The sequence below is a fragment of the Lethenteron reissneri genome, chromosome 47 (assembly GCF_015708825.2).
Source record: "Lethenteron reissneri isolate LAM-NWPU_2019-01 chromosome 47, ASM1570882v1, whole genome shotgun sequence".
Classification (NCBI taxonomy): Eukaryota; Metazoa; Chordata; class Hyperoartia; order Petromyzontiformes; family Petromyzontidae; genus Lethenteron; species Lethenteron reissneri.
This window is the reverse complement of record NC_083825.1, coordinates 2,479,516-2,501,647: the sequence shown is the minus strand read 5'-3', so window position 1 is coordinate 2,501,647 and position 22,132 is coordinate 2,479,516. Positions and strand designations below refer to the sequence as shown.

Sequence of the window (22,132 nt, the reverse complement as noted above, 5' to 3'; positions counted from 1 at the left end):
CCGCCTCACTGGAGCCAGCACCAGGCACAAGCTGAACCCACGACTAGAAATACAGGCCCACATGTTTTTAAACAGGCTCATCGTGTTAAATAATCAAAACGAATGGCTCACCCTTAAATAAGGTTTGAATAAACAGTGACACAAAGGTCAACCGGGGTTGCCTTTGCGAGACTAAACAAACACTTTCTGACGTTGTACCTGGCCGATAGGACACAGCAATAACAAGTTTAACACACGACTGTCCTCGACAACTTGACTTGGGTTAACACTCCTCATCAACTATTTCTGATATCTGCATTGAACAGGCTGTCGCTGGGAGTGTACAATGTAAAAGTTTTAAATATTTTCTTTTTTGATAAGTGCATCATGTCAATTTTTTTTCTTTTCACAATCGGCGAACGTCACTTTTAATCAGATTTTTTTTGCTATTCTGATCATTTTTGCTTGTGGTACGGTATAAAAATGACACTCACAATGCAAAGTGAAAATCTGTAGAAAAAACCAGCAGCTGCCACCCTCCCGTGTAGGCCGAAGGGATTGTTGGGCTTTGTGTCTACACACGCCTGGTGCTTCGTACTCAGGCGATTTGCACCAAAACATCTTCCACAAAACGTGGCGTAAAAAAAAATCACACCGCTGCATGGCATCACTGATCGAAGCATCGGCACCACGGTGGCGTCGACAGCGCCCTACACCATTGCGAGCCGTTCACCGAATAGCAGGTACGCATCTACCCATCGATTCGTCAAGGTTATATTTGCAAGCGAACGGCGCAAACGTGACAGCCAATATAAACGGGGTGGTGAAATTGAGACGTAGAACAATAACATTTCGAATGGAATTGCGAACCTAAAATGTGGCAATTCATTGAATTGCAGCAAAGCGCTTTATCACTATGAGATTAGTGAATGCCCGCCGTTGGAAAATGATAGAACAGATGCAGACGCCAACACCGACACTAATAAACATGACCGCACAGCCTTGCGATCAATTAATTTTCTCCTTAATCAAATCAGGAAATGTTGTGCAATTAAAGAATAACAACATAATCAACATTTAAGTCTGCCCGGAGTGAGCGGCACACAGACCCTTGCACGCGCCTCGTAATGCCATTTCAGTCCATGGGAGCACAGAGGTCATTTCCAATGATGCATATAAATGTGCGGCACATTTACATTAACATTCTATTTACATGCACACGCACATCCGGCAGCAACACGGGGAGCCGCCGTTTGATTTATAGGGCGAGAATAGCAAATAACAGATATGCGAACGTGATTTAAACCTGCATCGACTTCACCAGACAGGGCGTTAATGTTCATGTTTGAAGAGGGCACCGACGTGGTGTGCGGAAGCATGGGCGTCACAAAAGGGGTACGCGGGGGCACACAAACTCACCCGTCGCTTGGATCAATGGGCCACAGTCACAACAGCGACTGGAACAGTGTGGACTAGGGCCCAATTTAACCTGCCCGAGTTGATTCAGAGCTCGCCCGAAAGCACCGCTTATTCAAGCGTCGGGTACATGCCACATTTGTACAAGGGCTCAGCATGAACCACAACACTTAAATTTCGCCGCTAAACCAAAACCAGACATGGCAGAAATGTGGTTGTGAGAACTGTTCTACTACAACTCACCCGGGTGAGCTGAAACGGTAACAACTGGTAAGTGAAACGATTGTACACGCGACAATTACGCTATGCACCTGTGTTGGGTCGTGGAGGGTTCCCAATGACAGAGATATGCTTCGGTCATTACAGGCCCATAAGCCAAAAATAATATTTGGAATCATAACATCGACTACGAAAATGTACGTGTTAAATAATCACGAGTGACATTGTGGAGAGGAAAAGTTGCAAACTAAATAGGCAGGCAATCAGCCTCCTTCAGATGTCGGTGCCTGTATGTAAGAAAATACACAGCTTTCTGGGAATGCATGTTAGCAGCAGTGGTTCAACACAAGCAACCCTGGACTGGTTTCGACATTGGGTGTCGCATCAACAGGCTTGCTCAGACAGCATCGTTATTGAAAGTTGTCCTCTGATGATTCCACACAATTCAATGCATTTTCGCAAATCGGTACGACGACTCCGTTCAAAATTTCTTGTTGGTCTTGCCGTTGCGGTGCGTGCAAGTTCGACAGTGGCATCGAGGTCTGCATGAACCAAGCGCACACGACGTGAACGACTAAAAAAGATTATCCAGACTGCCTGAGAATTTACCACACATGGGACAGCTGCCACTGAGGGTGCCCTTTCAAACATTAGAGACGAGATCCAAGTCGCTCATCGCATGCAATGTGCTCTTATCTTATCTAGATTGATATAGCGCCTCAAGTTCAAGGCACTTTACAATTATACAACTGTACATAAGATGATTGTGATTAAAATAAAGAGGTTATTATAAAAGCGGTGGGGTGGTTATGGTGACAGTTAGGAGGGCCGTGGGAGTGGTTACGGAGGGGCTGGGGTAGTGATAGGGGTTGGGGTAGGCCTGGTAGTATCTGGAAGTTGCAGTAAGATGGGGAAGGGAGAAGAGATGGGGGTTGTTTGAAGGGAGGAACAGGAGCAGGTCAGTGAAGACGATTGCTCTGTGTGCTGCGGTGGGCGTGGGTTTCTGTGGAGGCGAGCAAGAAGGGAAAAAGAATGAGGGCGAAACTGGGCACAGGGCGAAGGAGGCACCGAGGGGGACGGTCGAGATGGGGAGGTAAAAGGACGGGATGGGACAGAGCAGTAAGATATGGGAGTAGCAAGGATGGGGTGTAAACAGGGCGCTCTATCAAATCACGATAGTTATACTATCAATCCGTAAGGGTAAGCAGCACCGATGGTGGCTGCTACGAACCTGAGCGAGCTCATAGTAGCCGGCGGAGCAGGCGAGGCACAGCAGGCTCTCGCCTTCCTCCGTGGTCTCGTGCACGCTGCGGCCCTCCCCCAGCAGCTTGCGCACCGCGTTCACATCGCCGTCCGAGCACGCCTCCGCCAGGCTCCGGCTGCTCGCGCCACGAGTCACACGCAGACGCAAGCACGCGGGGGGGGGACACGCAAACGCACGCGGAATCACGCAAACGCACGCACGCACACAGACACCCAAGACGCACGCGCACAGGCACGCACACGCAAGCAGACACGCAGATTGAAATACGCACACACAGACATGCAGGCATGCAGATCGGCAGACACACACACATGCGCACACACAAGACGCACGCACACAGACACGCCGTTAGTAAGCACCGCGCAACCCTCCGCGCACCTCAAATCCGTCTTACCAGGTCACTCTTGCAAATGCGGCTTCTTCATTATTAATACGATTCCGCTTGTTTACCCAGGAAGCCTCATCGAATCTCAAGACTATCAGGAGGGTCCCGACTAGTTTTCGTAATCTGGGGAGATGCTACCGCTGCGTGTAATCCAAATAGGGTAATTTTAAGGTAATGTTTCTGCATTGAGATGTTTGACCAATAGCAGTGCATACCTGTCAACCCCTTATCAGTGCCTACCTTATTACAGACCAATTCAGAGCTTACTGGTCACCTCGTGCCCTTATAAATCTCAACGTTTATCCTATCAAGTCCCATCGCAAGGGAGAAACGCAAACAAAGACCATTTTTTGGCCCGTATTGAAATGGCTGTACGTGATATGGATCTGAAAACTCAATTTCCCTGCACAAGAATACGGGTAAACTGTATGGGTTGACAGGTATGGCAGTTACATTTTATTTATTATTATTTTTTGGCTTTGGAATCAAACTGGAAAACCCAGAGGTAACCAACTCCACAGAGAGGTGCCCGAGTCGGGAACCAAAACCAGGATTTGCTTAGCTGTGCGGCACAAGCGCTACCACTGCACCACGCTGCTGCCCAACTACTTCCAGCTTGTCTCGAGTTCTCACCCGGTTAAACAAAATAAACGTCAACTTCTCTAAAGCCAAAAAAAAGTCTCACTTAAAGAGCTGGGACGATTAGTTGATCGCAACGTTGATTTAAGCAAAACAGAATTGTAACCAACTACTTCGAGTGACCGATTGCTCCGGCTGCTAAAAAGCGGCCACTGTCGTCACACCCTGGGCACCTCCCCCCAAGGGCAGGAAACCCCCTACGAGCCACGTCCAGCGTGACGCGGCTGATGATGCCGATGACATCACCGAGCCTCTGCCCATCACCTCCCATCCAGCGGGTACATAACAATGTTCGAGTTACGCGATTAGTCGAGTTATTAAATAAAATAATCGTAAATTAAACGATCACTTAACATAATTGCATGGCGTAGTTCTAAGCACGCTGGCGATTGGGTTGGCAGTGACGTGATGGTGGCGGCAGTGATGGCGATCGTGGTGGCGCCAGTGACGTGACGGTGGTAGCTGTGACGATAGCGGTGTTGGTGGTCGCGATAGTTGTGGTGATGTTGGTGGCAGAATTGGTGGCAGTGTCAGTGGTGGCAGCAGTCATGGTGATTGCAGCGGGAGGAGGCGGCGTCGGTGCTGGTAGTTGGCAGTAGGGGCGGCGGTAGGGGCGGCAGGAACGGGAGGAGGGGCGCGAGTGACACTCACTTGTCCGGCTGGCCCGTGGCGGCGGCGGTCTCGGCACGCATGCGGGTGAGCGCGGCGGCCGCCTCGTCCAGCGCACAGCTCACGGACGACGTCAGGCGGCGCAGCACCTCCGGATCTGTGAAGGCTTTGCCATCGGCCGTGGACAGTTTGCCAATTCCTTTTGTTAGCCAAGCCCAGCAGCAGCAGCAGTCATTCATGTGCCGTGTTCATGCCCACCCGAAAAAAAAATAAACCCAACCCCATCCATCCCACAAAGGCCCCCGAGTAATTCCCACGCGATGTTCACGGTTTTGTTTGTTCGCCACACAGCGGTCAGGGCGGCAGGCGTTAGTAGGGCGGGCAGGCAGGCAGGCAGGCATACGCACGACACACACAAGAAGACAAACATGAAAACGTGTCAGCGGTTAGCATCCAACCCAAGCTGCGGTAACAACAAGTCCGTGACCAGTTTCAATGACCGCACGCCCGTACACACTCAAATTCACATAATACGGTGTAAAAAGTTAATAGGTTCACGTGACAAGTGCAATTTACCATTAAGTAATGAGAAAATGAGAGCCAGCGGCACACAACTCAATGTGTTCGAGCGAAACGGTTTTGCTAATATCCGCAAAAAGACACAAACCTGCGTTGTGTTCTTGTGATCGTTTAGCAATGGTCTCACCAAACGTATTTGTTTAAAAACAAGAGGTGGGGGCGGTGGTCAACGCTGCCACGGCAGTTCATCAGGGTAATGTCCTTTGTGGCATGACGAGGATAGCCAACCATTAGAACCTTATTTGCCAGTAAAAATGATAGTTTTTTTTTACCCTTCTATCTGGCAACAAAACTGACACCTTTTTTACAAGGAGTCATGTTTACATAGACCACAATACCTCCAGTCATAATGCAAACAAAAAATATAACTCTGATAATGTGCACTGTCCTTGAAGTTGATTGGTCCACACCCGAGACAGCTTTCCTTAGAGCCTAGTCTCACTACCCATGTGAGACCAATCAACTTCAAGGACAGTGCACATTATCAGAGTTATATTTTTTGTTTGCATTATGACTGCAGGTATTGTGGTCTATGTAAACATGACTCCATGTAAAAAAGGTGTCAGTTTTGTTGCCAGATAGAAGGGTAAAAAAACAATTATGAGGATAGCCAATTGAGAAATGACAACACAGCCTGGCGATTGCTACCCTTGCCAGATGTTCCCACCACCACCACGCAGAGGGTAGGCACCGCAATACCCATCATGCCACATCGTTAATAGAAATATCACATCACGTATGCATTTTGTACCGTGTGCAAAAAACATTATGCAACCGAATCATTTTGTACAACATTTCATTTTCGACCGACATAGGGGCTTTAACAATGCTCCATTATTCTCAACAACAAAAAAACAACACAGCCTTCCTTATGGAATGTTCACGACGTAACGGATCCACAGTGCTTTGGATGAGAGGATTTGTCACGGGGTTACGGCGATGATGAACGCTGCACCGCCGGAGAGCGCCTCTGGTGGCAGCATGAGCGATGTGAGCGCATCAAGCACAACACAATTCTACCCACGTATTGCTAGCTTCTGGATTGATATTAATTGACAAATTGATGCATAGTCACAGCTTAAAACGACCGTAACCTTTACCGAAAGGGGTCAATAACACAAAATAACCACAAGATATTGTTGTGGAGAATAGAAGTAACAATAAAAGCAAAAAATGTTGCCTCCTTTCCTTCCACAAAACATTAAAGTAAAAATATTTTGGGACATTAACCACCAAGGTCTTCTGGGAATGCAGAATATCAGCAGCATTGGAACAATGCATCAATTAATAGATGCTTACGGTTCAAGATCTCAAGATTTAGGCGTCGAATTGCTTGCGATTGAATCACATTCTGATGAACGATTCAAATCTTGGCCCAGGATCATGACAATTCATGGCATTTCTTGTCGGTGAGATTGAGGGGTGATGGGGGGGGGGTTAGCGAATCGTTATGCCCATACCAATTAGGAACACTGTTAAAGCCCTCAATCAATGCCATTCAAATTATGAAGATGAGTATACTCAAGCGAGACGGCGCACTGTACATCCGCCAGTTAGCGTGGACACACACAAGGGGGCTTCCTTCGCACGACATAATTGCCTCGTCCTGGACGCCGGCGCGCAGAGCAAAGCGACTGCAAACATCGGCGTCTCGTGTTTCGTTTCCGTAACGTTATTACGCGGAAAGGACGGCGAGCAGCAATTGTCACGCAAAAGACACCACTGCCGCAGGGTGACATCATTCCACTGGTGGGGGGGGGGGAGGGACTGCCGGAGACAGGAGAGGAGGGCAATTGCTGTCACTACCGGTGAGGTGTAGCGATGGTGGTTGGGGGGGGTGGGGGGTTCGGTTAACGGCGCCAACTGAACCAAGCGGCGTACGATGCAAATGAATCAATAGTTCAATTAAAGTGGGGGGGATAGGTTTGCTAACGGCCAGCGCTGCCGTGCAAGACCGATGGATGCTGAATGAGGGAGAAGATGCGCTTGAGACAAGGCACCCGGAGGAGTAGCCGCCCAGCGCGTGCAGCTATCGTGGAGGCAACCCGACACCCGCAAGCCGGCAGCAGACAGCGCGCGCACGCGCACACAACCCACGTGAGCGGGCACAACGTTGGCCGTGCGTCCATCCCCGTAACCAAACCCCCGTGCTGCTGGGCTACATACCGGAGATGTCGGCCCACTCGCAGTCTTAGAGAGAGGAGAGAATGATACGAGGTTTAAACTCGGGGCCAAATTAGCATACGCACAGTCACACCCCCCCCCCCCCCCTGGAATACGCCTGCACGCTGTTTGTCATTGCGTAACCTGCAGAGATTTGCAGAACGTGAAAAATTCTGCAAAGCATTCCATGTGAAATGGTAGCGAGGTGCATGCAACGGCATTACATTGCCATCGCAAGAGAGAAGCTAAACATTCATCTGTTTGAAGGTTTTAAGATGTAGACAATAATTTGTATTTATTCTAACGGCATCTTTTCGTGCTATCATCATTTAGAAACACTAAAATGTGATTATTCTAACAGCTGCAATTACCAAAAATGGAGAGAAACATTTAACATCAAGATGCTTACATTCACTAACAAAATAATGCAACAGCGCGTTTAACATTACACAATCCAGCGTTTGAATGTTGCATGTGGGCAAATACAGGCATGCGAGTTCCCTCATTACAACAGTACCACCTATAAGAAGACAACAGTGAGAGAGGAGGTAGAAAGGATGTTTTTTTCCCCCCTCCTACCATTTAAAAACGCCACAACAATTGCACGGCAACATTCATCCATTCGGACCAACCCTGCGGAATACCTCTGGCATTTCATAGTTCTGAAATCGGGGCATGCTTTTCATGTTTCCATTATTATTCTACAGCTAGATTTGCAGCGCTGCCGAGCGGCGGTGGTGGCAGCCGTGGCTGGCAAGGCCTTGCGAGCAAAATTCCATGTTTTTCTGCAGCTCTTCCCGAGCACGGCTGTTACTACCAAACACGCTTGCGCGAACCAGCGCCCTCCATTCATTGATGCACCGTTAATCAACAGCTAACGATTCACCCCTCCTTTGAAGTTCGGTTCGTGCACACAGGTACGTGCAATAATGCGTCCCCGTACGGAAAGACAATTATACCTTTGACAATGCACGTGGCCAGGAAAACATCTGCCAATTGTCGTTCTCCTTAAAGAGTGAAAATCAAACAAGCTGCCCTATGTGGCAGACAGGCGCAGAGGGGCCGCGTTTCCCCGGTTTGTGCGATTAAATTTAAAGCTTTGATAATTTTAGCAAACAAAAAAAAACCTTGAAAGGTTTGATAAAGAAGTCATGATGAAGAGAATCTCATTATGTCGCTATAAACACATTACAATTAGAGCTGGAATACTTCGCAAATAATGGCAATTAATGGACTAAAACTGGCAATGGGCTACTATATTGATATCAAACTTAAAACAATTTGGTGGCACCAAATTAGAAGTGGTGCATGAGCACTAACGATAAAGCACGCGCATGCTTGCGTTGTTATTTTCTTTGGTCGACAACGTGGCCCCTTCAAACACGGCGGCCCGCCTCCTGAAGGCCACCCAGTGGGACGCAGCGATGGTGCCAGTGAGGTCACCAGTGAGGTCACCAGTGAGGTCACCAGTGAGGTCACCAGTGAGGTCACCAGTGAGGTCACCAGTGAGGTCACCAGTGAGGTCACCAAGGGCCCGCCCATCGCCCCCCCCCCCCCCCCCCTGTACAGTGGCACATGTGGGAATAGAAGCGAGACTTTTTTTTTCCCCTCCCCTCCACAACTATGTTCGTGTCATCCGAATGGTTGAGGAATCATCCGATTGGTTGAGGAATCATCGAGTGTGTATAATTAATCGCACAGCCCTACTCTACATTCTCAATAGAATGCGGTGACGTCACCCGAGCACGCGATAGCAGTGCGCTCGGCCACGAGTCTTTTTTGTTTATCGTTAAGCAAAGCTTCAAACTCGCGCGACCGTCCAAGGACATGCGGCGGCGGCGCCCAGGGTAGGTGGAGAGCTACAAGATAGGATAGCCGTTTCCTTTCGCGGTTTGCGTCTTCCTGCAATTGTGAACTAGCGTGGCACGGGCAGATAAGGCTCCACCACGTGGACTGGTACACCAATGATGTCACTCCTACTAAATGAGGAGCAATGTCACAACTTGCAAAGTAAACCGGTCTTGACTCGGTTGATATAGGATGTGCATAATCAACGTTTTTGGCCAGAATTGCCCGATGATGCTGGATGCAATTACCAGTGAAACGTCGTACTCAAATTGTAAATGTTGTGGATTCAACACACCGGTGGGCTAAAGTAGTGAACTATTTGTCTTTTGTCGTGACACCTTTTTTACTGATTGGCCGTGTCGGATGGTGGAGGGTTACGACACATTTATAAGTAACGCGATCTAAACCCAAAAACGTTGATTATGAATAACATTGGTCGCAAAAGCCTGCTACGTGTTAAACTGATAGGATGTGCATGTTCAACGAGATTTTTGTGAAACTTAATTTTAAATTAAGATTCAGAAGGCTCGGCCAAAAATGTTTTATTGAACACGTAGGTTTTCACAGCCAGGACTGTGATCAATTGTACATTGCGTTCGGGCACGTGACTATCTGGCCAAATTTCTGTTGTACGACCCTCCACCACCAGATGCAGCCAAACAAATGTAATTTTCACGCGGTGCACAAGCGTTTAACAACGCGCCAATTAATATTGTTTCAGCTCGTCAATCAGTTGAAGAGGTTGCACACCAGAGCAAAACATCTAATTATGTTTGAAGAATAGGGACAAGTACTCTGTAGAAATCATTCATCTTAATTATTAAACGTTACCCATGAAAAAAAAATTAGAAATTCCTGTGGTGAATTTCTTTGGATGAATAATAAAATGAATCCCCATGTACGGACAATCTTGGTCATGCGTAATTGCACGGCCGTGCTGTTCTCACAAACGCGCCACGGACACCGCGCGCGCACCAGATGTGCGAAAGCCTCTTGCGCAGCAGCTCCGTGTGAGCGCGGGCTGCGTGTGTTTTTTGTGCTCGCACCGCTCCCACCACCTGACCGGCACTCGCAAACGAGATCCGCCTATGGGTGGATACCCTGTGCACGTGTGCCTTCGTCTTTGTTTTGGGGCAGTGGTAAACACCCCACGATGAACCGACAACATCGGCGAAGGATATATCTTAACCGATCTTGGGCCTCGCGCCTAGATCGACTCGGCCTTAAGTCAGCACCTGGCGTAGTGTATAAACATCACGACCGGGGAGAAAAAGGTGGCGGGCGCGCTTATGGCTCTCCATCCCCTCGTGTGCCGTGTTGGCCTTTATAGATGCCCGCTCATATCACGTGCCAGCAGCCTGTTAAGGTTATGCGCAGGATCTTCCGTCTTTGTTGTGGGGGGGGGGTGGGAAGGGGGGGGATTGATGTCGCAGCGGTTCACGCGCCGCGTTAATCTCGGCAGCCTGGGTGCAATTCAGGCCGTGCACGTAATCGTCCACGAGTGATATCTCTACGAGCCTTGCGCCAGTGTTGGAGTTGCTCGGTGGACAAGCGCTTGACCAACGATTTACAAGGCAAGACACGCCGCCTTCGTGTGCAAGGACGTTCTGCACGTGCATATGCGCTGTACGCGGGTGTGCATGCGTGCTCCGGCAGTCTGTACAACTACATGGGGGGGGCGAGGGAGCAGTTGGGGGGAGGATCTTGTCTTTGTGCCACACGTAAACACGTCTGTGCCGTGTCCACGCGTCTGTCCTCGTGCGCACGCATACACGGGTGTGTCCTCGTGCGCACGCATACACGCGTGCTCGCGTGCGTTCTCACCGGCGGCCTCCAGCAGGGCCTCGAGCCGGGCCTGTGTCTCGGGGTCGACACTGCGCAGGTCCGTCCCGTCGGCCACGCTGGACAGCAGCAGCTTGGAGGCAGTGCTCTCCAGGTCCTCCTGCTCCAGGATGAAGGACTCCACCTGCTCGGAGCGACCACGACAACGGTGCGCGGGCAAGGCGGCGGGAGGTGGAGACAGGAGGGGATGGAGAGGGGGGGGTGCACAGGAACGAGCCATGAGTAACACGTCGCCTCGCACGGTTTTGCCTTCTGGCTCATCTGTCAAGGCCCACTGCTCGCGCTCTGTAGGCGAGGAAAGATGAAACGCATGTATATTTTACAGCTCGCACACCGCTCGGAATACTGGCCATTTCAACAGCGTACAATGCACAGACAAAGACTGCCCCTGTAAGCCTATGAAGGCCAAAACGGCATACGAGAGGGTGGTGTGGATAGCCTCGGCCCCGGCCGTCTTTGTCTCCCCAGCGGTGATCGTTTACGCACCGGACTGGGCACTCGTTTTAAGGCTGGGTCGACCTAGGGGACGGGTCAGGACCAGTTCAGACATTCGTCACCGATCTCGATCGCAAGCGGGAATCGGGACTCGTGTCGCCGGGCTTGCAGCACAGCGCGCGACAACCACTACGCGACCGCTCCCCGCTGTTTGCATTGTGCAATACGCGCACACTCGCCCTGTTGCGCCCTGTTGCGCCCTGTTGCTCGCGCACAGCGCAACACTACAGGATGGAGACGGAGTGGCACAGTACAAAGGAAACGGCTCACAGAGGTCCATCAAATACAATGTTGAGTGTTTTTCTCCAGAATCATTATTTCTTCGTTTTGCCTCCGAAGCATAAACAGCAACATGACAAGAACGTACGGCGCTTAAATAAATAAATGTGCGGGGCCCCCCCGGAAACAGAAAGTGGCCGCAAAAACTGCCCAAACGAGACACTTAAATCCACACTGAAAACTAATTTCTTTAGAACTGCTTGTGTTTAGTTTGTTGTCCCCCCCCCCCCGCGCACCTCCGATAAGCACGGTTGGCTAAGTACGGTGTGAAAGAAGTTCAACATACATACATACATACTTGGGCAAGTTCACATTTACCTGGCAGCTGTGTAGAACGCTCCCCTCTGAAGCCAAGAAACCCCTTCCCCAACCCCGTCACCCACCGTACAAACGCAACACCTGAACGCTGCCGCAAGAAGAATGTAAGAGTGGCACGCCATGTTCAGCGGCCAGGAATGGCGCGTTGGCGGCGACACGGTCGGGCTTTCCCAGACGTTGCCGTAAGTACGCGCACGGCGGCACGCTGGCGGCAGCGAGCGCGTGTTCAAACACGGCAGGGACCGCGCCGCAGCCGTCTGCACACCACCGATTTTGGACGGGGCGACAAAGGCAACTCTGTGCCGCTCAAGACTCCCTTGCTCCAGGCGCATGCCAAGCAATGGGGTCGAGCAAAACAAAAAAAACTTAAACAAAGGCCCAGAAAAAAACGGCAAAGCGGTCACGAGGGACCATCGCACCTGCTCACAAACTTGCGTCTCTACAATTAACGCGCGACACCCCCCCCCCCCCCCCCCCCAACAAAAAGACAGCGTCGTTCATCGGGGAACACGGTGCTTCTTATTCGTCGTCGGTGACTACACCGTCAAAAAATGTTCCGCAGCAGGGCTCCTGCTACTGGGGGCCAATTCTGCGGCAGACGGCACGGCAACGCTTCGACCGCACACGCCCAGCGGTGGCACGCTCATCGTCGCAAGTCTCTGCGTGGGGCAGTGCGGCCAACACTCGGCGCTGTTTAAATTGGGACCAACTTCGCCGTCTGAGCCGTGGGCCCTTGTGGGGGCCGGAGAGTGGCACGGTGCTCACGGCACGCCGGAGCGCCAATTTATGGCAAAACCGCGATTATTTATTATGAATGGCCTTTTGGCGTCATCTGGTCGAACACCATATGAGACTAGGCTCTAAAGAAAGCTGTCTCTGGTGTGGACCAATCAGTTTCCAAGACAATGCATAAATTATCAGAGTATTGTTTTTTGTTTGCATTTGACTGCAAGTATTGTGGTTAAAGTATGCATGATTCCTTGCAAAAGGTGTCAGTTTTGTTGCCAGAAAAAAGGGGAAAACCCTATTAGTATATTTTGGTACTGGCAAAGGAGGTCCCATGACTGAAATGGCAAGGCCGTGATTATTTGCGTGTTTTGCCGAGAAATTTTCTGCTCAATTAAGCGTCGAGGTGGCGCTCGCCTACCAGTTACGGGGCCAGCACAGCCAGCCAATCGAAATTCCACATTACCAGTGGTGGGGGCGGAGTCGAGCCACGGGACAACCACCGCTGGACTTTCCCAAAAAGTGGCGCTTATGGTAATCGACCCTGGAGACAGAAAGGGATGATGGGCCAAGTCAACCCAACACGCAACGTTCCGATTGCGAGCCGCTCGCTCTGCCGCTGAGCCTCAACTGGGCTGGATGACAATCCCACTGTTGTTAGTGCGTTTGGGACTTAACACGCTGACTAAACACAATGCCTATTTATCCTAAATTAAGCGAAAGGTAAATACGGAGGCAAACACAGATGCTCACCCTTGTCTGACATTGTCTCTTAAGAGAGAGTAATCCAAAGGGAGAGATGCTACCCCCATTGGCAACTCCTATACCCATAATTACAAATTAAGAGCCATCAATTAATGCGAGCAATTACCAATTATGGGCCAACAATAACGAGTAATCAAAGCTTGTAGCCACAATTCCTCATTAATGTCCACCTCCTACTAATGAAATGTACAAGAGTAGGAATGGCTCGAGACGTCCACAGTAAACTTGCTGAAGGTAAGTTTTATTTAAATCGCAATCTACCTTGACTGAGCAGCCCTTGTTCTACAGAGGGGAATGTACAAACGCAAATGGCTTCTATACACACAGCTCATTTCACGAATTTTCCTGACACGATCGCAAATGATGAGCACCACGTGACTGTAGCCATTCAACATAAATACATTGACAATGTGTCTCCTCCCCATATGTCTCTCATCATCACCATTAAAATATATTTATTTTTTTACACATTCCATCAGCCGCATGTCTTCAGCAGCATTGATTTAATAATACAAGCGAGGCTCTGGACTGGTTCCCACATTCGATGTCTTATAAGCAGTCAAGACTTTCTTGAACCAATGCTGGTGAACTGCCAGATGTCAATTGGCGAGGGCCCTCTGTGTTCGGTGCGGGTTCTACACTCAGCTGGGTCCCCGGTGCTTAATTTTCCCTTGCCGTGCAACGCAGCAGTGTGGAGGTGAGGGTTGACGAACCTCACAAATTCGTAAAACTCACTCCCCTGCCCTGCGGCCATCGAGGTCGCCATCTCCTGGCCTGCCAGAGTGTGGTGGCAGTACAGCAAGTTGGTTAATATCCAACTGTATTCCATGATGTACGAGGATTGAGCGTAAACCCCCTTGTAAGCGGGGAGTTTTCTTCGGGTACTCCGCTTTCCTCTCACGTGTATAAACACTCGTGAATGAATTCGGCCGAAAATCCAAATAGAGGACCCCAGAGCTTGGACAATGTTGGTGCAGGCTCTGGCTGCCTTCCCGCTTGTCTGTGGAGTCCTGAATATCTCCCTCTCACCAATAGCAAACGAACTGCGCGGGTTACAAATTTAGCAAGACAAGCAGCGGCTGCGGTGGACCTAGCGATAACGACAATCACTGCCGTGGAAATATTCCAAGGAAGATCAGTCATGAGATGATTCGGAGCTGTCGCTTATCTTGAGGAGTCACGAGGGTGTTCATGAAGTTTACCGCTACCTGGAGAACCAGCGGCCAAACCCTCCTTGGCTCAGGGCAGCCAGAATGGCAAGCGCCGTGATGTACGGTTTGCGCAATGGGCAGTTTCCAGAGCGACTGTGCGAATCCGACTCGCAGCACGGTGACCCTCTGGGCTGAACAGCACATGTGCACGTATCCTTCTTGTAGTATGAGCTACGTTCCAAAAGTCTGAGTTGTGGAGTTCACCGACAACCTTTGGGCGAGCAGTACCAGATTGCGAGACTTTTTGTACACAACTCATTCACAAGTTGTACGCAGGAGCAGCACAGCAAATGATGCAGCCGTTAGGTCCATGTGCAAAGGAACGCAAAGAAACCCGATGCAAAATGGACGGATGATCTGCAATTGTATACCCTTGAGCTGCGTGCCATTTTGCTTATTTTAATAAAACATTTGTACAGGAAGAGCCGCTGAGAGAGGCAACATCTGGTTTACAGTGCGGTCCCGGTGACAACATTGGGTCAAAATGGAATTGCAATTGTTATGTAAAGCTGACGTAATGTGCTAAATAATGTACGCTGGGAAAATTAACTTTCGGCAGACAGAAAATGGCAGGCTTTTCTAGACATTCCGATCGCTGGGCCGCCTTTTTAAATCGTCAACAAAAATGTATCGGGCACCTTAAAAATGGCACATTGATCTGCCAACGTATTTAAAATCCCGGCACGCACAATCCCCCTGGTTATTTTAACCGGCTTTAAGCGGCTGCCTCAACACCGAGAATACACCGAGCCTTAGGGCTTAGCGGGCCAACGCGAGTCGCTCGCACCTCGGGGACCAACCCAGCTCTGAGCACTCCAGCAACTGCACGGGCAGCCACAGCAGTGTCCTGCTGAAACGCACGCGGAGCGGCGCTCATCTCCTTGCTTCCATCTCAGGCCGTATGGTGGAAAATCCACATTCCTATGACGAAAGTGAGTCTACGTGCAGGAAAACTCATGACATCCCTGTGGATGGGCAACTATCGTGAAAAAACTAACGAAAAAAATGGAAACAACCAATATTTGTGCGAGAATATGCACGTACGGCCCTATTGTCAATTGAATTGAGGCCTTCCCCGTGCTGATCATTGGGGTTTTGCTTAAACTGCGCGAGCTTAACTCCTGGCAGGAACAGAGACAGACAGGCCACCGCCGAGCGTGGATTGGAGGCCACTGCAGGGACTTCAGAAGCACATTGTGACGCCAGCTTCCAGAACACGATAGTGATGCACTGCTTCCTGCAAGGGCCCGGTTCTTCATCTCATGACATGGCGCCCGTTAGTACATTTGCAATACGATTGGGATGAAAACGGCAGACACTAAAATATATATTAATTTTATGGAACAAAACGGCCATTTAATCGTTGCAAATAAATATAGTTTTAGGATTCAAAAGTAAATTCTATGCCTGTTTTATTGGGCTCAGACTGGTGCAGTGGTAAACGCTCGTCTTCACAGCAACAATTCCCTGGGTTTGAATCCCGACCATTGAATGCTCTCCCCCCCTGCTCTGCGTGGGTTTCCTCCAGGTTCTCCAGTTTCCTCCCAAGGACAAAACCCAATGCTGAAAAATGACCCACATATTACTCAATTGTGATTACACACAGCAATAATATCACTCTGCTAATGCGAAAGATCTGGCAGGACCCTCCTGGAAAAATGTCTTGAGACACGGCGAGGCTTTTGTGGGTAAACAAGTGTCATCATTTTCATAATAATTGAGAGATTATTTTCTTGCCAGGCCTGTACGAATCGCAATGACACTATCAGCAAAGCCTCCTATTTAGGCCAAACACATGGGAACGTGCAATTTGGACACAGGGGAGCGTGCAATTTGGCAGCAAAAACTCTCTCAGGGAGTGGAGGGGGGGCCCCACAGTGGTTTCGTGTAATTGTGCGTATTTCGCTCGCCAATGTTGCCTGTGTGCTCACTCCGCAAGGGTAACCACAAAAACATGACCTCACCGGCCAGCGAGTTCATCCAGCGATGGCAATTGCGATGGAAAAGAGATCGGCATTTCCGTACAGATTTAATGTGTTCATTCAGGAACACTACTATGCAATTCCCAAGCAAACCTAGCTACTGGGCACAGAGCTATGCATCGATTCACCAATGAAAATCGTTTCCAGCATTAAAATTCGGGTGAAAAACTGGTTTACCCCCGCAGTAATAACCAGGGCAGCTGGTGGATTTGAACTGTAAACCTCTAGGCACATAACTAGTGCTGCGAACCAAGCTTTCACCGTATGAATTATGGTTTACGTGACCTCTGCAGCCAATCCGTGAGTCACTGCATTCACTGCAAGGTAAAATAAAAGATAATTGAATTAAATTGCAACAGTTACATCTCACACAACTAAATATCATAACCCTGTCTTGAGGCCTAGTCGGGTCACTGAGAAGCCTTGAAACAAAAGCCAAATGAATGGCTGTTGGCAGCAATGTGCGACAGGGACAAAGAAAAATGTGTCGCGGAAAACTCGGCGAGTTTGTAGTTCAACAAAAAATATTGCTATTTCTTGACATCTGAACTCTCTTTGAATTACCACTCAACGCCCCACTCGCACCGCTACTCCCCAGTGCTACACTATATTACTGTTCTGCACTGGAGTACATGAACATTCAAATACCTGACAAGTGCGGAAAAAGCACCACTTGATTTTGGTACCAAGTTGCCTAGAAATGTGGTGTTATAATAATAATAATAATTTGCAGCCCTCACTCAATCAACTGCTGGATGAAGTGTTTCCCACACTGTCAGTTATGGGAGTTGATTAACCGTACTTCCCCACGCTCGTCAGTGCAGGTTGTTGGAAGGGTCGGGCCCGGGAACGAGTTCAGACATCACTCGCTACGGATGTTCGCCGTGGCCGAGAATCGATGTCAAGCCGTCAGGTCATCACCGCACTCGCACACAACGTACCTGTGTAACTGTGGCTCAAAGACTCGGCAGGGCTGCAGATCGGTCTTTCAGAAGGAGCACAGTATTTTTGTGCTGGATGTGATGTTTTAGATTTTTTTTTTACTATGCGAATGAGGCCTCTGCGCTTGTTTTGTTCAAAGACGAGACGTTCATCGCGACCCCGGACGCCCACACTGCGCCCGTTACATCAAGGGAAGCTGTGCGGCTGGGCCGGCAGATGGCACAGATTTGCACTTCCATGCAATGTGTGTGTGTGTGTCCTGAGAGAAAAATCACTCTCGTGATTTAGCAGTTAAGGTTAAGGGGTCTCCACTCGAGGGTGCTCTCGGAGGGTCTACTCATCCACACTGACCGGGCACCTCGGAAGAGGAGGGCGTGCCCACACTTTACCCCACCCCGTGTGACCTGCTGATACTGCTGGGTGGACAGACGGTGGTGGGAGGAGGGGGGAGGAGCATAAATAAGCTTGCCCCATTGTTTCAACTGCTGCACCGGAAGATGAAATTGAAGCGGCGACTTCTTGAGTGTAAGCGCAATGTGCGAACCCATTACACCACAGCAGCTAATGGTTGGGTATTCGATGTTCAATTGAAACCAGCATTAACTTCTGCACACGTGCGTGTTCAGCACATCGGTTCTACACTTGCAGGGATCTTAAAGGGAGAAGCAAGAGGCTCATCTCCCAGACGGTTCACCGGTCACGTCTGCACTCACCGGTTGTAACGTTACGTGTATTATCCATGGCTACCAGCGGGGTGCTTTTGAGGTCGAGAGCGTGCTCGCACAGCAAGGGTCGGGGACGAAGCTCGCTATGGTGAGCACTCTCGTTTCCCAGCCACTGGCACAGCAATGAGAATGCTATATCAATGGAGTGCCATCTGCTAGCTTCTTGTTGAGGCCAAACTGACCACTCAATATTCACCAAAACAAAGCAGGGCCGCCCCCCAATCCCTGCTTTAACTGTGCACTGAAAGAGGGTGCCCCAATATTTTGAAACCAGGTGAACGGCAACAATACCAGTGATGTTATTTCAAAATGATTTTGAGATCAACACATTCGGTTTTCAGAACAGACACGTGAAATGCCGCAAATCATCGCCGTCGCAGCACCGCTGTGCTAAACGCGTCACTTCTATTCACTTTCAAAATTCCAGTCGAGCGATTGTCAACATTAAAATCCACGGTTTTTACATGCAGGCTAATCTAGGTTATTGTACCTGTGTCAAAACTGTTTTTCACAGGTCGTCGCCGACACGCTCCGACTCCATCCAGAACCCATGATCATAATTTTATAACTTAATTACTACACACTGCATCCCTGGACTAAGACCCCTCTCTGGCTGAGCATGTCTGATCTTGCAAGGAGCTGTCAAATGTTCTGAGTAACCCAATGAGGTCTGTGAAACCTTGACTTCCTGGGCCAATTGGGTGCAATCAGCACCCCACAAGCCCCCCTCCCTGTTGACTTTGTCCAACTCCTAGAGGATCAGTGGGAAAAGGGGGGATAAGTACCTGGGAATGGCAGCCCAAGGGCATGAGAGGAACATCTTTGCTGTGGCTTCCTGTTGCTGGAAGCTGGAGCTGAAAGCCCATAGCTTGGCATTCTCCCTGAAGGCAAATCTTCGGGGAATCTTTGAGGACGTCCTTCCCTGAGAATCGTCCCGACGGTGCCCGATGGTGGGCAGGTGCCCATGGGCTCCGGCGGGGACAGCTGCGGGCCGTTTCTGAGGGTTCCTGCCTGCCACCTCGCCAAAATACGGTCACAGACCCAGTTTTCTTCACAGCTCCTTCATATTCTTCCGAAGATGAAGGGCTCCGAGCTCATCCTGGAAGTGCAATTCCTGGATCCTTCCAAGCACTCGGGGCCCTCTTGCATCGCCGTTGCCGCTATTTTTGCCTGCGGCCTCTTTACGGACAAATATGAACTCTCCGCAGCCTATCCTCTTGGTCTTTCCACGAGCAGGGCGCTACATTTAAACGCACCGCTCTACGCTGCGATCGCGCCAGGGGCAATGGGAACATAAAAGAGAGCGGATCCGCTCAGTTTAAGGGGGCGATCTGCACTCTTCGCACTCGTGCGTACGCAAGGCCATCCTCCCCCTACCCCCTCGCCGCTGCCACAGCACTCGCGCTGCCGTGCCGTTATACTTTAACGTAACGGCCAATCTCGCGCCCGGAGACCATCAGCGACACACCGCTGCTACTCGCGCAGGATGAACTTTTACATCCCGACTAAAATGCGTTTTTTTTTGGCCAATCTAACGTGACGCTAAAAAATACACGTTTCTAATTCCACTCGCCCAGCACAGTTAAAATGTATCCGAGGCGAAGCGTGTCGGTGACCACCACATGAACAAACAGACCGACTATGCAGCTGTTTGCCCGGTTGACAGTTACGTATTAGCTTCATAACTGTATTGTTTAAAGAGGCCTCTTTAAAATGCGTTGTTCAAATGGAAACGAGGATGAGGGGGGCGACTGACAAGTCCACGTCAGTGCGGGCGCATTTACAACGAGAGTGCAATGAGATCGAGTTACAATGCAAATGCGAGGTCTTTCAATGGTCAACAAAGAACTAAAAGGTCTCGGAAAATAATTCTGCAATGGCTTTCCCCAGAATATCCTCCGAACACCGGCTTTACCCATATTCAAAGCAAATTTAAAATGCATCACACCGATATAATTCCACTTCACGTCATAAAAAAAGAACAAACCTTGAGCTTAGCGCCGCTGTATTTTTACATCTTAAAAAATGGCCTGTCCGAAAGCTGTCGTACAATAGTTTAGCATTAAGTGGGTTTTGTTAGAGTAACGTTTACAACGGTTGGTTTACAGTGATGTTAGCCACCACCGCTCCCCCCTTTCGACCACCAACCCCAATTGTAACCAGTCAACCAACCCAACCAGTCGACCAGCACTCATGGTTAACTAGTGGAGGGCAGTATTGCACAATTCACACGGGGGTGGGGGGACCTCTTATATATGGGAGTAGCTGGGAGTCACCCCAAGGCCCTCTCTTATCCAGCATCACAAGCAAGCAGCCGCACACGAGCCTCAGGCCTCGGGGCAGAGCAAGGCCACAACGCATGAGGGAGGGTGCCAGGCACTCCGCGTCCTGTAATGCTTAGTCACGGCTCAACTCAGGCTTGGCTCTAGCCAAGTGATTCAGCTCAAAGCCACGCTTAACTTGAGCCGGCTCGCAGTGCGGCCCCAAGTCACACTCAGGATTTCCAAGAGTCGAGCCCAAGCCACGGGCTGAGCTGCTCACTTTTGTACGCCTCGGAGTGGCTCAATCCTGAGCCGAACCGTGCTAGAGGACGAGACAGTGCCGAGCCACGAATACGTCGCCCCGAGTGTTGACTGCCGACGGTGGTCGCGCCGCGCACTTGGCAGAGCGAACACACCCTCCAAATAAAAAAAAACGACCACTTTGTGATACCGACGACAACAACAACAACCGCCACTCGCCACTAAGTGGCAGTGAAGTCACCACGGCACTTGTGCCAGGTTATGTGCACGTAAAGGCCACAGTCAAGTGTAAAACGACTGCTGGCAGGTCACGGCACAGACCCATGGGTTGACGGATACCGTACCATTGCTGACACCCAGGTCGGACTTCAATACAAAGGTGAGGTTTGTCGACTGTGGGGGTCTGCCCTCCCACCCAGACTGCAGAGCACATGACCCCTGAAGCACAAGTCATAGCCAGCCCTAGCTTCAGCTCAAAAGAAGTGAATCATCCGAGACTTTCCCTCCACTGGAAAAACCACGTGCCTTGGACACCCACACAGTTCGATCCCTGACATATATTATTGATGTAGAATTCTGCACTGACGTTTCTCCACTAATTTTAAGGTGCTCTATCACGTGCTGTGTATGGTTCTTTCTCTACAAGGGCTAGCATTTGTAAATTGCCAGCTGCCAATAACGGATGTAATCATTGTGGATGTCATGATTACATTTATTGCCATGACATCTTAAATCATCCTTGGTATGTTCTCTCAGATTCTGCCTTACTCTTGACACAGTTCTGTAAATTCAATCTTCAGTTTCAAATCTGTCACTGTGTAGCTCTCATCTTCAGCACATCCTCTGCGATTTCAGATTTGTTCTTTATTCAGTTTTGAACATTACCCATCAACCCTAAATGAAATATGCATTATGGTAGTTACTGCATTTTTTAAAATGGCAATATCCATTTCATCACTGTGTCCCAATAGCCATTTCAGTCTGCTGCTAAGGGGTGGTCTAAAATTAACCATCTCCCGATCTAGATTTTTTTATGGCAACTATTTTTTGTTTTTGGATGCAATTTGCTTTGCTCGGAATTACAACGAGAGACAGAAAGAGGGACACATGAATCAGAGCGCACGCAGGTTAAAGAAATTGCGTGGTTTTTAAACACCCGGGCTTGGGCATGACACATCTCAAGGAGCCTATTGGTTGAGACAGAGAATGGAGTGGCAGTCAAAG

General features: G+C 49.6%; 1 protein-coding gene across 1 annotated transcript in view; it reads right to left on the bottom strand.

Annotated features, from left to right (window-relative positions):
- The window catches only part of LOC133354401 (ankyrin repeat domain-containing protein 17-like), a 102,046-nt gene that overhangs the window by 40,902 nt on the left and 39,012 nt on the right, over positions 1-22,132 (bottom strand). Inside the window, 3 exon segments of the mRNA XM_061571209.1 lie at positions 2,846-2,993; positions 4,554-4,710; positions 10,926-11,067. Coding sequence (XP_061427193.1) covers positions 2,846-2,993; positions 4,554-4,710; positions 10,926-11,067 — 447 coding nt within the window.